Below are 13,508 nucleotides of genomic sequence, written 5' to 3' on the forward strand. Positions count from 1 at the left end.
AGGAAGCATGAGAGGCTAAGATGCAATTTAGAGAAAATTGCAACTTTTGGCCCAAAGGTTTGAATAATTAAATTCAAACCTATAGTTTTTTTTAATATAATTTTGGGACTCACAATCCCATTTTTATATTATTTTTCTCTCTTCCTCTCACGTTGCTCGGCGTTTTCTCGCAAGGGGAGATTATTTTCTTTTTCTTCAGGTATGTTCTAACTTTCCTGTTTAGATTAACATTTAAAAATTTATTTAATTACAAAATTAATTTTATAGTTTTTTTCTAAATAATATTAGCTTTCTAGTGATATGATTATTTTGTAGGATAGAGTAAATATTTTGATTAGGATTTTTCTATAGGATAGTTAATCTGATGATATGATGGATTAAAAATATAGGTTAAAATTCTTAGGGATATAAAAAAATATTACAAAATATTTTTTTAAGGTTGAAACTCATGTTTAAGAATTTTTGAGTTAAAATCTAGATCTATATGGTTGAATTTATGTGGAATCTGAGACGTAGGGATAAACTATGATTATTAAATATTTATTTAAGTATGAATAGGTATTTTTGAGGTTATAGAAAGGTGATTTGAGGCTTCAGGATAATTCTAAAATTTTTAATTTATTTTTGGATGAATTTTTAGAATGTAGAAGGATAAATTGTGATACTAGAAGTGAATTGAGGATAAAAAAAAATAGTTCATTAGGGTACGAGAATTTTAGAAAAAAATTTGGGAAGTTAAATGAGGCATAAATCTTAAATAGTGTTAATATGGATTATAGATCTAAGACTTTCTAACTATTTAAATTAGAGTTATTTATTTTAATATAAAATTAATATATAGTATTGTGAAATAAATTATGTAGATTATATTGACCAAGATAGTGGTGAAAAAGGAGTTGTGAAGGGGAACTTGTTATTCAAGACACAAGGTAACCATTATTAATGTGTTGTGATGAGTGTGTTTGTGAATGGTTATGTGTTGTTTTTGTTTGTTTGGAAAAATTATGAATTATTAAAAATAAATACTGTATATACTTGTTTGAAATTATTGCCAAGTGGGTTAAAAATTTATCTTTGTTTATCATGATGAGATATTATTGTTCGGATATATTCCTGTTTGGATATTTGAATGATGCATGACTTGTCAGGGTATTTTAATGTATGGTGTTAATGGAATTTCTGTTCGGTTAATTGTTACCACGTGGTAAGCCCTCATTGGACCCAATGAGTGGCGTGTCGCTTGGTCCAACTCACCTTTGGCCGGGTGATTTGGCGTCCGAGCATGGCGAAAGGAGGATATAAGGTGCAGTCATGCAAATTAAATACTTGTTCGGTTTGTTTGAAAGTATTGTTCGGTTAAATGTTTTGTGTGCCCACTTAGCAATCGCATGATTAGTTACATCCGCATGCATCATTACATATTAATTTTTGGTTACTGGGACTTTTAAGTCTCATTCCCCGTGGTTAATATTGGTAGAGTTCCCAATTGAATTGGTACCGGTACAGGGCCAATTTCTAAGGCTCCTTATCGGATGTCCCCTTCAGAGTTAGCGGAACTGAAAAAGCAAATCGAAGAGCTACTTGAGAAGGGTTTCATCAGACCGAGTGTTTCACCTTGGGGATCTCCAGTCCTTTTTGTAAAGAAGAAGGACGGAAGCCTCCGATTGTGCATTGATTATAGACAATTGAACAAAGTAACCATCAAGAACAAATATCCACTTCCGAGAATCGATGATTTGCTGGATCAGCTTGTGGGATCCGCAGTTTTCTCAAAGATTGACTTAAGGTCAGGGTACCACCAATTGAGAGTGAGAGCAGAGGATATACCTAAGACAGCATTTCGGACGAGATATGGGCATTATGAATTCATGGTGATGCCGTTTGGACTTACGAATGCTCCTGCGGTATTCATGGATTACATGAATAGGATCTTTCGACCCTATTTAGATAAGTTTGTAGTAGTGTTTATTGATGACATTCTTATTTATTCAAAGGATGAGGAGGCTCATGGTGAACATTTAAGAATCGTCTTGCAAGTTTTGAGGGAACATAAGCTTTATGCCAAATTAAGCAAGTGTGAATTTTGGCTCCAAGAAGTAAAGTTTTTGGGCCATGTTGTGTCCAGAGATGGAGTTGCGGTGGATCCTAGTAAGATTGATGCAGTGATGAAGTGGGAACAGCCAAAATCTGTTACAGAGATACGAAGCTTTTAGGTCTAGCAGGTTATTATCGTCGCTTTATTAAGGGATTTTCGCAAATTGCGATGCCCTTAACTAAGCTAACTAAGAAGGATGCCCCATTTATTTGGACTGACAAATGTGAAGCTGCTTTCCAAGAATTGAAAAAGAGGTTAACCACTACTCCAGTATTGACTATTCCTGACCCTGTGGTGCCGTACACTCTGTACACTGATGCTTCTTTAAAGGGTTTAGGATGTGTTTTGATGCAAAATGACCGAGTGGTTGCCTATTCCTCCAGACAGTTGAGACCACACGAGGAAAATTACCCTACTCATGATTTGGAGTTAGCTGCAGTTGTGTTTGCTCTAAAGATATGGAGACACTACTTGTATGGATCTAAGTTTCAAATCTTCAGTGACCATAAGAGCCTGAAGTATTTATTTGATCAAAAAGAGCTTAATATGAGGCAGCGACGATGGATGGAATTTCTAAAGGATTATGACTTTGAATTACATTACCATCCGGGTAAGGCTAACGTGGTAGCTGATGCCTTAAGTAGAAAGACTATTCATGCTGCACATTTGATGGTTCATGAATATCATTTATGGAACAGTTTTCATGATGTTCCAGTAGATGTGATTGAACATCAAATGGCCGCACTCCAGGTAGCAGACTTTGAGAGCAAATTCTGGGAAGATCTCAGAGTCTCACAGCAAAATGATGACTACTTAAGGAATATAAGGAAGGAGATAGTGGTAGGTAAGGCCCCAAATTTTACCATCTCTGAGGACACAGTGATGAAGTATAAAGGTAGAGTTTGTGTACCTAATGATCCAAGATTGAGGAATATCCTTTTAGAAGAAGCTCATAGGAGCAAATATACAATTCATCCCGGTATAACTAAAATGTACCATGATTTGAAGCGAGGTTGGTGGTGGCCAGGAATGAAGAAAGATGTAACTGAATTTGTTTCTAGATGTTTAACGTGTCAGAAGATAAAGATAGAACATCAGAAGCCAGCTGGAACACTGCAACCGTTAGATATTCCAAAGTGGAAATGGGATGATATTTCTATGGATTTCATCACTGGACTGCCAAGAACACCCTCGAGTAAGGATGCTATTTGGGTGATAGTAGACCGACTCACCAAATCAGCTCACTTTTTGGCGATCAAGTTTACCTCTACATTAGAGAAATTTGCTGAGATATACATTAAGGAGATAGTTAGACTTCATGGTATACCCTCTAGAATTGTGTCAGATCGTGACCCAAGGTTCACTTCAAACTTTTGGGGTGCGCTACAGAAGGCTATGGGTACCAGACTGAGTTTTAGCACCGCATACCACCCCCAAACAGATGGACAAACAGAGAGGACGATCCAGACTTTGGAGGACATGTTGAGAGCTTGTGCCATTGAACTACCAGGTAGTTGGGATAATCATTTGCCATTAGCTGAATTTGCTTATAATAACAGCTATCATTCTAGTATTGGGATGGCGCCTTATGAGGCCTTGTATGGAAGGAAGTGTAGATCGCCTTTATGTTGGACAGAATTAAGTGAGAGGAGTATCATTGGTCCAGAAATTGTAGAGCAAACACCCAGAAGATTGCAATGATTAAGCAAAAATTGCTAACCGCTCAGAGCCGACAGAAGAGCTATGCTGATAAGAGGAGACGGCCGTTAGAGTTTGAAGTAGGAGATCATGTATTTTTGAAGGTCTCTCCAGTGACAGGCATTGGTAGATCCATTAAGGCAAAGAAATTGACACCTAGATTTATGGGCCCGTATGAGATCTTGGAGCGAATTGGATCTACTGCATATAGAGTTGCATTACCTCCACAGATTGCAGGTATCCATAATGTGTTCCACGTATCACAGTTGAAGAAGTACAACCCGGATCCCTCCCATGTTATTGAACCTGAAGAAGTAGAATTGAGGGAGAATTTGACCTTTAGATCCGAACCGGAGCGAATTGAGGACTTTAAGGACAAACAACTGCGCAATAAGACCATCCGACTCGTGAAGGTGATTTGGAAGGGTGGAGCCCTAGGTGATGCTACTTGGGAAACCGAGGAGAGTATGAGGCGAGATTATCCACATTTATTTGCTTAGGTACATAGTTTTATGCTTATCTATTAAATTTTGAGGACAAAATTTCTAAAAGGAGGGGAGAATTGTAACATCCTGATTTTTTATATAATAAAGAAATTGTGGAATTTAGGTTTTGAGGAAAAAAATGATAATAATAGGAATTTATATTATTTGAGGTTATTTAGAAATAATATTATGATTAGGTATTTAATTATGAATTTAAAAATTTAAATTTAAAACCACATAAGCAATATTTAGTTAAGATATAATACATAAATAATTTTTTTTATGTGTGTGTTAAAAAAAAAAGAGAAGGTAGAAGGAAAAAAAAAAAAGGGGGTGGAAGGTTGTTGTTTCTAAGTCCCACATTGGTTAGATGAGGGAAGAGAAGAGGTGCCTTCATGTATAAAAAGGAGGGGGTGTGTGCATTAGGAAGCATGAGAGGCTAAGATGCAATTTAGAGAAAATTGCAACTTTTGGCCCAAAGGTTTGAATAATTAAATTCAAACCTATAGTTTTTTTTAATATAATTTTGGGACTCACAATCCCATTTTTATATTATTTTTCTCTCTTCCTCTCACGTTGCTCGGCGTTTTCTCGCAAGGGGAGATTATTTTCTTTTTCTTCAGGTATGTTCTAACTTTCCTGTTTAGATTAGCATTTAAAAATTTATTTAATTACAAAATTAATTTTATAGTTATTTTCTAAATAATATTAGCTTTCTAGTGATATGATTATTTTGTAGGATAGAGTAAATATTTTGATTAGGATTTTTCTATAGGATAGTTAATCTGATGATATGATGGATTAAAAATATAGGTTAAAATTCTTAGGGATATAAAAAATATTACAAAATATTTTTTTGAGGTTGAAACTCATGTTTAAGAATTTTTGAGTTAAAATCTAGATCTATATGGTTGAATTTATGTGGAATCTGAGACGTAGGGATAAACTATGATTATTAAATATTTATTTAAGTATGAATAGGTATTTTTGAGGTTATAGAAAGGTGATTTGAGGCTTCAGGATAATTCTAAAATTTTTAATTTATTTTTGGATGAATTTTTAGAATGTAGAAGGATGAAATTGTGATACTAGAAGTGAATTGAGGATAAAAAAAATAGTTCATTAGGGTACGAGAATTTTAGAAAAAAATTTGGGAAGTTAAATGAGGCATAAATCTTAAATTAGTGTTAATATGGATTATAGATCTAAGACTTTCTAACTATTTAAATTAGAGTTATTTATTTTAATGTAAAATTAATATATAGTATTGTGAAATAATTATGTAGATTATATTGACAAAGATAGTGGTGAAAAAGGAGTTGTGAAGGGGAACTTGTTATTCAAGACACAAGGTAACCATTATTAATGTGTTGTGATGAGTGTGTTTGTGAATGGTTATGTGTTGTTTTGTTGTTTGGAAAAATTATGAATTATTAAAATAAATACTGTATATACTTGTTTGAAATTATTGCCAAGTGGGTTAAAAATTTATCTTTGTTTATCATGATGAGATATTATTGTTCGGATATATTCCTGTTTGGATATTTGAATGATGCATGACTTGTCAGGGTATTTTAATGTATGGTGTTAATGGGAATTTCTGTTCGGTTAATTTTACCACGTGGTAAGCCCTCATTGGACCCAATGAGTGGCGTGTCGCTTGGTCCAACTCACCTTTGGCCGGGTGATTTGGCGTCCGAGCATGGCGAAAGGAGGATATAAGGTGCAGTCATGCAAATTAAATACTTGTTCGGTTTGTTTGAAAGTATTGTTCGGTTAAATGTTTTGTGTGCCCACTTAGCAATCGCATGATTAGTTACATCCGCATGCATCATTACATATTAATTTTTGGTTACTGGGACTTTTAAGTCTCATTCCCCGTGGTTAATATTTTTACAGGAGCGAGTCCGGCCGAGAAAGCACCAGAGGTGTAACTGTGGTGTATGAGACACCATCTTTTACGTTGCCTCTTATTTTAGATTATACAATGTATCTTGTGCCAACTTAGGACATATCTTCTTTGTGAAGCATGTAAACTCTAATCCTTTTTATTAAAAGTATTTATATGACCAAGAGGATTATGTCTGTCCCTCTTGATTTATAATCTGATTTGAATAACATGCTATGAGGATCATGTCTGTCCCTCATGGTTCTAATTGTTTTTTTTAGATATTTTAAGACCTGTGGTATATTGTCTTGGATGTATCGTGGTAGAAATTTTTCTACCATGATAATGGTTTTAATAATTTGTGAAAAATCGGTCTGTAAATTTGAGGGTGTTACATTACTCAGTGGTACCAGACTTTGCCTCAACTTCGTTAAGGTGGTAGAGGTTGGAGGTTCGAGTCTGGGGAGGTTCCAAAAGACCCTCGTGAGGGTGGGGTGAGGAATATGCTCAGTACCACCTGGGCTAAAGCCGGCATTACCTTGTGAGAGGGAAGTGTCCAGCGCTTGGGAAAAGACCCTGGAGAGGCAGTGGTGACCCAGGAGGGCTGTTACATAAAAGGCGCCTTTTATGTAACAGCCCTCCTGGGTCACCACTGCCTCTCCAGGGTCTTTTCCCAGGCGCTGGACAACACACATGTCACCACATGATTGCCGGCTTTCCCACTGGTGGTACAGTGGTTATTCCTCACCCCACCCTCACGGGGGTCTTTTGGAACCTCCCCAGACTCGAACCTCCAACCTCTACCACCTTAATGAAGTTGAGGCGAAGTCTGGTACCATTGAGTCAAGTTGACCCAATGGTACCAGACTTCGCCTCAACTTCATTAAGGTGGTAGAGGTTGGAGGTTCGAGTCTGGGGAGGTTCCAAAAGACCCCCGTGAGGGTGGGGTGAGGAATAACCACTGTACCACCAGTGGGAAAGCCGGCAATCATGTGGTGACATGTGTGTTGTCCAGCGCCTGGGAAAAGACCCTGGAGAGGCAGTGGTGACCCAGGAGGGCTGTTACACTCATGCTTGCATTTATTGAAAAAATTTCAACTTCAAACTCGCATAAGTCATTTTCTGTATCTCTCCAATGTTTAATAGAATAAAAATATCATAGTCAAAGTTCAAACTTAATTTCATTGATCAAATAACATTTTAAATTTGGTAAAGCTAATTTATCAAAATAGAGTAATGTTAATGAACAAATATTCAATAATCGCATTAATGCTATAAAAATAATTTCCAGAAAAATAAAATTCCACAATTAGAATTCAAACTTCTATTTACTGATTAACTAAAATGATCAATTATGGTAAGATAATTTCACAAAATAAAGTAATTTAATCAACAAAATGTCTCATAATCACATTATTGTCGTAAAAATAATTTGCATAAAAATGTAATATTCAAATAAAAGAAATTTCAATGAAATATCAGTTGGGACGTTATCCACTTACTTGAGACATTTTGAAACATATAACTTGCTCCTAATTAACCCCTTTTGTGATATGGTCTGCACCTTATTTCCCTAGCGCCCAAACGATCATTTTTGTTATCTCCTTTATTCACTTCATAAATTCAAAATCTTCAATACAAACAAATTTAAAGAATGGGAAAGGATAACATCGACATCGACATTTCACAAATAAAAACCCGTATTAAGTTTAATTAATAAATCTTCAATAAACACATATATAGATAGTACTTAAAATTTTCAAGTCTTCATATAGAAAATAGACTACTCATGTGATTTAATCAGCATTACCTATCACTCATGTATGTCTAATTTTCATAAACTTCCCTCATCACACATTCTATCAAACATTTCACAAGCACACAAAAGTTACCATAAGAACAAACAAACTTGATCTTTGAAATATTAGCCAAGTACTTTTTAAATCTCTTAACAAAAATCCAAACATACAAACAAATTCTCTATGCCTCCTAAACACGTTTCTTTATCAAGAACAAATTAAAATTCATACCACAGAACCTAAATCCATAGTATTAGATTTTAAACCTTGTAACATACTTAATTACTCCATTTCAACCTTTCTACACATTTTCATGAACACCTTAATAGCATTAACATTCAAACCACATCATCAAACTTCTTATGTATTCCTCAAAACTAACAAAAAGGAAGCCCTAAATTTCCCTTTTATTCAACGTCCAACAGCAATTAAAGCAAAGCAATTCCAGTTCATTGCATATAGACACGTAGAAGGCAGAAAAGATTTAATCAAAGACCGAACTTCCTACCTATTCACAACACACACATAGATTCGATGATAGGGGAAGAGAGGATAGAACTTAGCTCACCAATGAAGCAAAGAGAAACGATCAGGAGGAGTCAAAGCCCCTGTCACCAGAACAGCCTCGAAACAGGGGAAGATGATGAAGGAGAGGCTTCGATGACAGCATCCCACAGCGCACATGAACAGAGGAGAAAGAGAAGCACAGGATCATGACTCCAGCCTCATCAGCGGTGAATCCACGGCAAACTTGGATATTTTCGACGGACAAAACAACAGGGAAGGAGAACGAAAAGGATGGAGAATAACAGGGGTCTTGAGTTCGAAGCTTCTCTCAATCACCAAATTCAACCAGATAGAAAAGAAGAAAAATAAGGATTCAAAGATCTTCACCTCAGGTCCACCATGGCAGATATGGAATAAGAAACTCAAAGTTCCCTCCAACCAGAAAAATGTCGAGAACAGGGGAAAGAGAGCTGCTCACTGTCGCGCACAGGGAAATGGGAGAACTAGCAAACTGAACCTCTAACCATGACAAAAATCACTCCCACCGCATGATATAGAAACACGTAGCCGAAACTAACAGAGGAGAATGAAGGACGACAGCAGAATTGACAAAACCTCTATGGCAGCAAGCACCAGTGACGCGCATTAGGAAAAATGAACTCTGACATTTACACATAGCAACACAGTAAAGGAGGGGGAGGAAAGTTCACTCACAGTCACCGGCGATGACAGTAGGCGGCGGAAGAAACAGAGGAAAGTCGAGACAGGAAGGTCTGAGCTCGCTCGCTCGCTCTCGTTCTCCCTCTCTTGGCTGGTCTAGAATTTTCGAAAAAACAGAGGCGAGGAGGAAGCCTGATATATATCTGCCATTTCATTTTTTTTCATTTCTTTCTTCTTTTTTTTAAGGGGCAAAATGGTAGTTTCCAATAACAGAAGAAAAATAAAAATAAAAATCTCTAGTGCAAAACTTTAATAATAAGAACCAACAAAATTTTCACAAAACCACCAATGCATGTTGTTGTTGTTATTATAAGAAAATTTTTAAAAATACAATAAAATTATCTTATTATTTAATCTAGCTTTATTATTATAATATGGATTATTACAAAAACAATCAACATTATATTTTTCTTCTAAAAAAAAGCTTAGTTAAAACATAAATGAGTAGTTTTTGTTCACTCACCAAAATGCCAACAAGACTTTCAACGGAAACGATTCATCTTGAGGACCATCAACACATAAAGCTTGTCTCTGATGTGATAGAAGAATCTGAAGTAAGTACACCTGAAATTCCTATTGAAAAAAATGGCACCACAGACTCCCCAAAAAGCTATGGCAAATCCCACTCCCAGCCCCATGTAGAATGAAGGCAGAAATTCATTTTCTTGATTGTCATTTTCTTCAACAGGTTTCATGTCATTTTGATCTGCACAATTCTTTGGCAGTGGAACTCCGCATAGTTCTGGATTTCCAGTATAACTTTGTGCAGCAAACCCTTGAAGTTGGGTCCCTAATGGGATCTTTCCTGAGAAATTATTGAAAGAAAGGTCCAAGACTTCCAAGAAAGACAATTGAGCTATACTTTGAGGAATTTCACCTGAAAGTAGATTGTTTGCAAGATCAAGAGACTCCAACTGTTTCAAGTTGCCAATCTCTTTTGGTATGTTCCCTTCAAATCGATTATGAGACAAGTTCAAAGAAAGCAATTCAAAGAGGCTGTATAGATCTGGAGGTATCATTCCAGATAAGTTGTTACTGGATAGATCAATACTACGCATCAATCTCAAGTTTCCTTCATAGAACCATTCTTGGCCTTTTATATGCAACATAGCACTGTCAATGATTTTGTAAACAACGCCTTGACTTGTGATGCAAATGCTAGAAGGCTCTGAAGAACGAGGGAATGCCATGGCTTTCATATTATGTAGGCGAGGCGGTATTGAACCAAATATGTTGTTCTCCGCAAAATCCAATACTATGAGTGTAGTTAATTGGCAAATTTGTGGGGGAATAGTTCCACTAAATTGATTGGATCTTAATCGGAGAACCCTTGCATTATGTCCTATCCAATATGGTATGTACCCTGATAATTTATTTTCTCCAACATCAAGGTCTTGCAGGTTCTGGCAATTTTTCAATGATAAAGGTAACTCCCCAAGTAAGTTATTTTTGTTGAGATGCAAAACTGTAAGATTTGACAAAAAGCTCAATGATCTGGGGATTGTTCCTGCTAGATTATTGTTGCTGAGACTAATAATAGCTAATGATTTCCAATTCGTCCAACAATCTGTTAGCTCACCCGACAAAAAATTATCAGACAAGACCAAATATATTAACTGGCTTCTTTCATTCATGTTTTGACATAATAATGGAGAAAGGGATCCATGGAAAGAGTTGTTTTTAGCATTGAACCAGACAACATTGGGTGACAATCGAGGGAGGGTTCCTCGGATTTGATTTGAATATAACCTTACGTCTGTAGAGTTCAGTAACATATTAGAGATGTCCGCAACAATTGTGTTGTACGTTAAGTACAAGCGTGGCACTTGGGCCACAAGGTCCCAAAATTTGTCTTGGGATTCCAATGAAAAGCTTGAGTAAGTAATTTGTAATAATGCAAGAGATGTTTGGGTATATAGCCATGTAGGAAGGTTAGGACCCACCATGTATGACAAACCAACTTGTTCAAGTTGAAAAGGAGGAATCCAAAGAGAGTCAAATTCAAAGATCAAGCCTGGAGATCCCATGGATAGAACAGTCAGCTTTGAGAGATTGGCAAAATTTCTTTCACAGACATGGCCTGTTAAGTGATTATCATCAAATTCTAATACGCCCAAGTTCAAGAGTTGCCCAAGACTTTCTGGAAGACTACCCTCTAAATGATTTGAGGAGACATGAAGGTGAGTCAAGGATGTTAAATTTCCCAAAGTTGAGGGAATAGGACCAGAAAATAAATTTTCAGTAACATCAACTTCTTGTAGATGTTCAAGTTGGCCTAACCAAACTGGAATGGATCCGAAGAGTTTGTTGTGCTTTAAATACAAGGTTTGTAATTTTTGAAGGTTTAGTAACCCCTTTGGGAACTGGTCTTGAAAATTATTATAGCTCAAGTCAATAAAAGTAAGATCACTAAGATTGAATAACCAAACAGGCAAGAGAGAGCTAAAGCTGTTATCAGAAAGGCCAATGAATTCAAGTGAAGTAAGATTGACATACTGGAGAAATGGATTGATGTTTCTAAGTTGACAGCTATCAAAGCGTAACTCTTTGATTGAAGGAAGCAGAGTTGGTAGTTGAATCCAGTCAACTTTTCCTTGAAGATTAATGCCACTAAGGTTAACATGTTCCAAGGAGGGAAAAATAGAAAGCCAATGAAGATGATCAAAATGGAGATCCTCATTATATGATAAATCAAGATAAAGAAGATTGGAAGAATTAATATTTTCACATGAATGAGGACAATCATTGAGGGTGACAGCTTGGAAGTCATGATTGCTCAAATCCAAGTAATTCAGAAATTCAAGTTGAAGTGAAGATAAGTGAAGTTCACCTGCCAGACAGTTTACTTTGTCATACTCACAAGTATTAGCAGAGAGTTCAGGAGAACAAGAGAGACTAAGCTCTGTGACTCTACTAGTGATGTTGTCACATTGAACTCCAGCCCATTCGCAGCAATGCTGCTCGTGAGAAGAGGGCATTAAGCTTGGAAATTTATTGATATATAATTTTGTGAATTTTGTTCTAAAATTATTGATATATAATTTATTGCTGAATTTGTAGAAGAGGGCATTAAGCTTGGAAATTAAAATGCTCAATTCATGTCAATATGCTGATAATATTTTTCTTCAAATTCTAGGTTCACCATTGTATAATTGGCTAAAGGGAAATGCTCTATGCTATGTGCTTGAATTTATTGATATATATATATATATATATAATTGCTCAATTGTTTAATGGAAATTGTATTTAGTTTTTCCCTTATTTTACATAATTATTTATATATACAATGTGTTTGAATTTTTTGAAATTTTTCTATTGATATATAGAGAAAAGGCTTATACTTGTTAGTCCCCATGTGATTTCTCCTCATGGCCACAACATCATGAGTTCTAATGTAATAACTCAGGAATTTTAAATAAAAAAAATTAAAATAAATAATGATGTTTTTTAATTGTATTTGTATTAATTTTGAAAATATTTTACCAAGAAGAATTGATAGTCTAGTGGGAGTAGCATTGATAATTTATCTACATCAGGTCATGAATTCGTTCTTGCTAATGCAAAAGGAAGGATTTTTATTTTGGTTTCAGTTTTGTGAAATTACCATAATGCCTCTCTTTTGAGAAATAAAAACACAGCTCGTCAGATTTTTTTTCCCATTCTTCTTCCATTTCACGTTTTGGAGGACACACCCGGGGGGGGGGGGGAGAGAGCTCCAGAACGCTTGCCTCTGATCTCCGTTTCTAGCGTGATCGCCGGCGTTCTTCGTCCTACTTCGCGTGGCCATTTATTCACTGTTGCTGATCGTTGGTCTGCTGTTCGTCGCACCGTCAACTGTGAGTTCTTCGTCCCCTATTCATCCCCTGTTCGTGCGATGCGTTTTGCTTCCTGCTAGTTCGACGTTGCTGTCTGTCTTGTGTGAGTGGATGTGGGTTTACTAGTTTTTGCTCATTTTTGCTCAACCAACTTCTTATTTTTGCTTCTGTTGTTACCAATTTGACGGAGCTCGCAAATCCTCCGTTTTCCTCCTCTGTTCGTGTTCCAGTCCAATGATAAAGCTCTCCTTCATCTTTGTTTCTGTTGTTCGTGCGCTGGTGCGTAGCTCATTTTTTTTCCTCTTCCTTGTTCGACGATAGGACCTGCTCTCTCTCCCCTGTTCGGACACTGTTGTTCGGGTATGGGAAGATTGATTTTTTTTTCTCTCTTCTTTCTTTGTGCTGGTCGTTTGGTGACTGAAATATGAAAGGAATTAGTTACAGCTTTAATAGATGAGTTTTGCTTGAATCCATAATTTTCTGACATTCAATGTAAAAGAG

At 36.2% G+C, this 13,508-nt stretch overlaps 1 protein-coding gene across 1 annotated transcript; it reads right to left on the reverse strand.

Moving 5' to 3' along the window:
* Nucleotides 1–9,674: 9,674 nt before the first annotated feature.
* Nucleotides 9,675–12,170, reverse strand: LOC129313851 (receptor-like protein EIX2). Its single transcript, XM_054957253.1, has one exon. It carries the CDS (start codon nucleotides 12,168–12,170, stop codon nucleotides 9,675–9,677), a length of 2,496 nt encoding a protein of 831 aa, XP_054813228.1.
* Nucleotides 12,171–13,508: the final 1,338 nt, after the last annotated feature.

Source organism: Prosopis cineraria, unplaced genomic scaffold, assembly GCF_029017545.1.
Source record: "Prosopis cineraria cultivar Desert tree isolate PC_DT_omini unplaced genomic scaffold, ASM2901754v1 PC6, whole genome shotgun sequence".
In the NCBI taxonomy this organism is placed as follows: domain Eukaryota; kingdom Viridiplantae; phylum Streptophyta; class Magnoliopsida; order Fabales; family Fabaceae; genus Prosopis; species Prosopis cineraria.

Coding starts and splice junctions, on each gene's coding strand:
- LOC129313851 (XM_054957253.1), bottom strand. CDS start 12,170: ATGCCCTCTTCTCACGAGCAGCATTGCTGCGAATGGGCTGGAGTTCAA.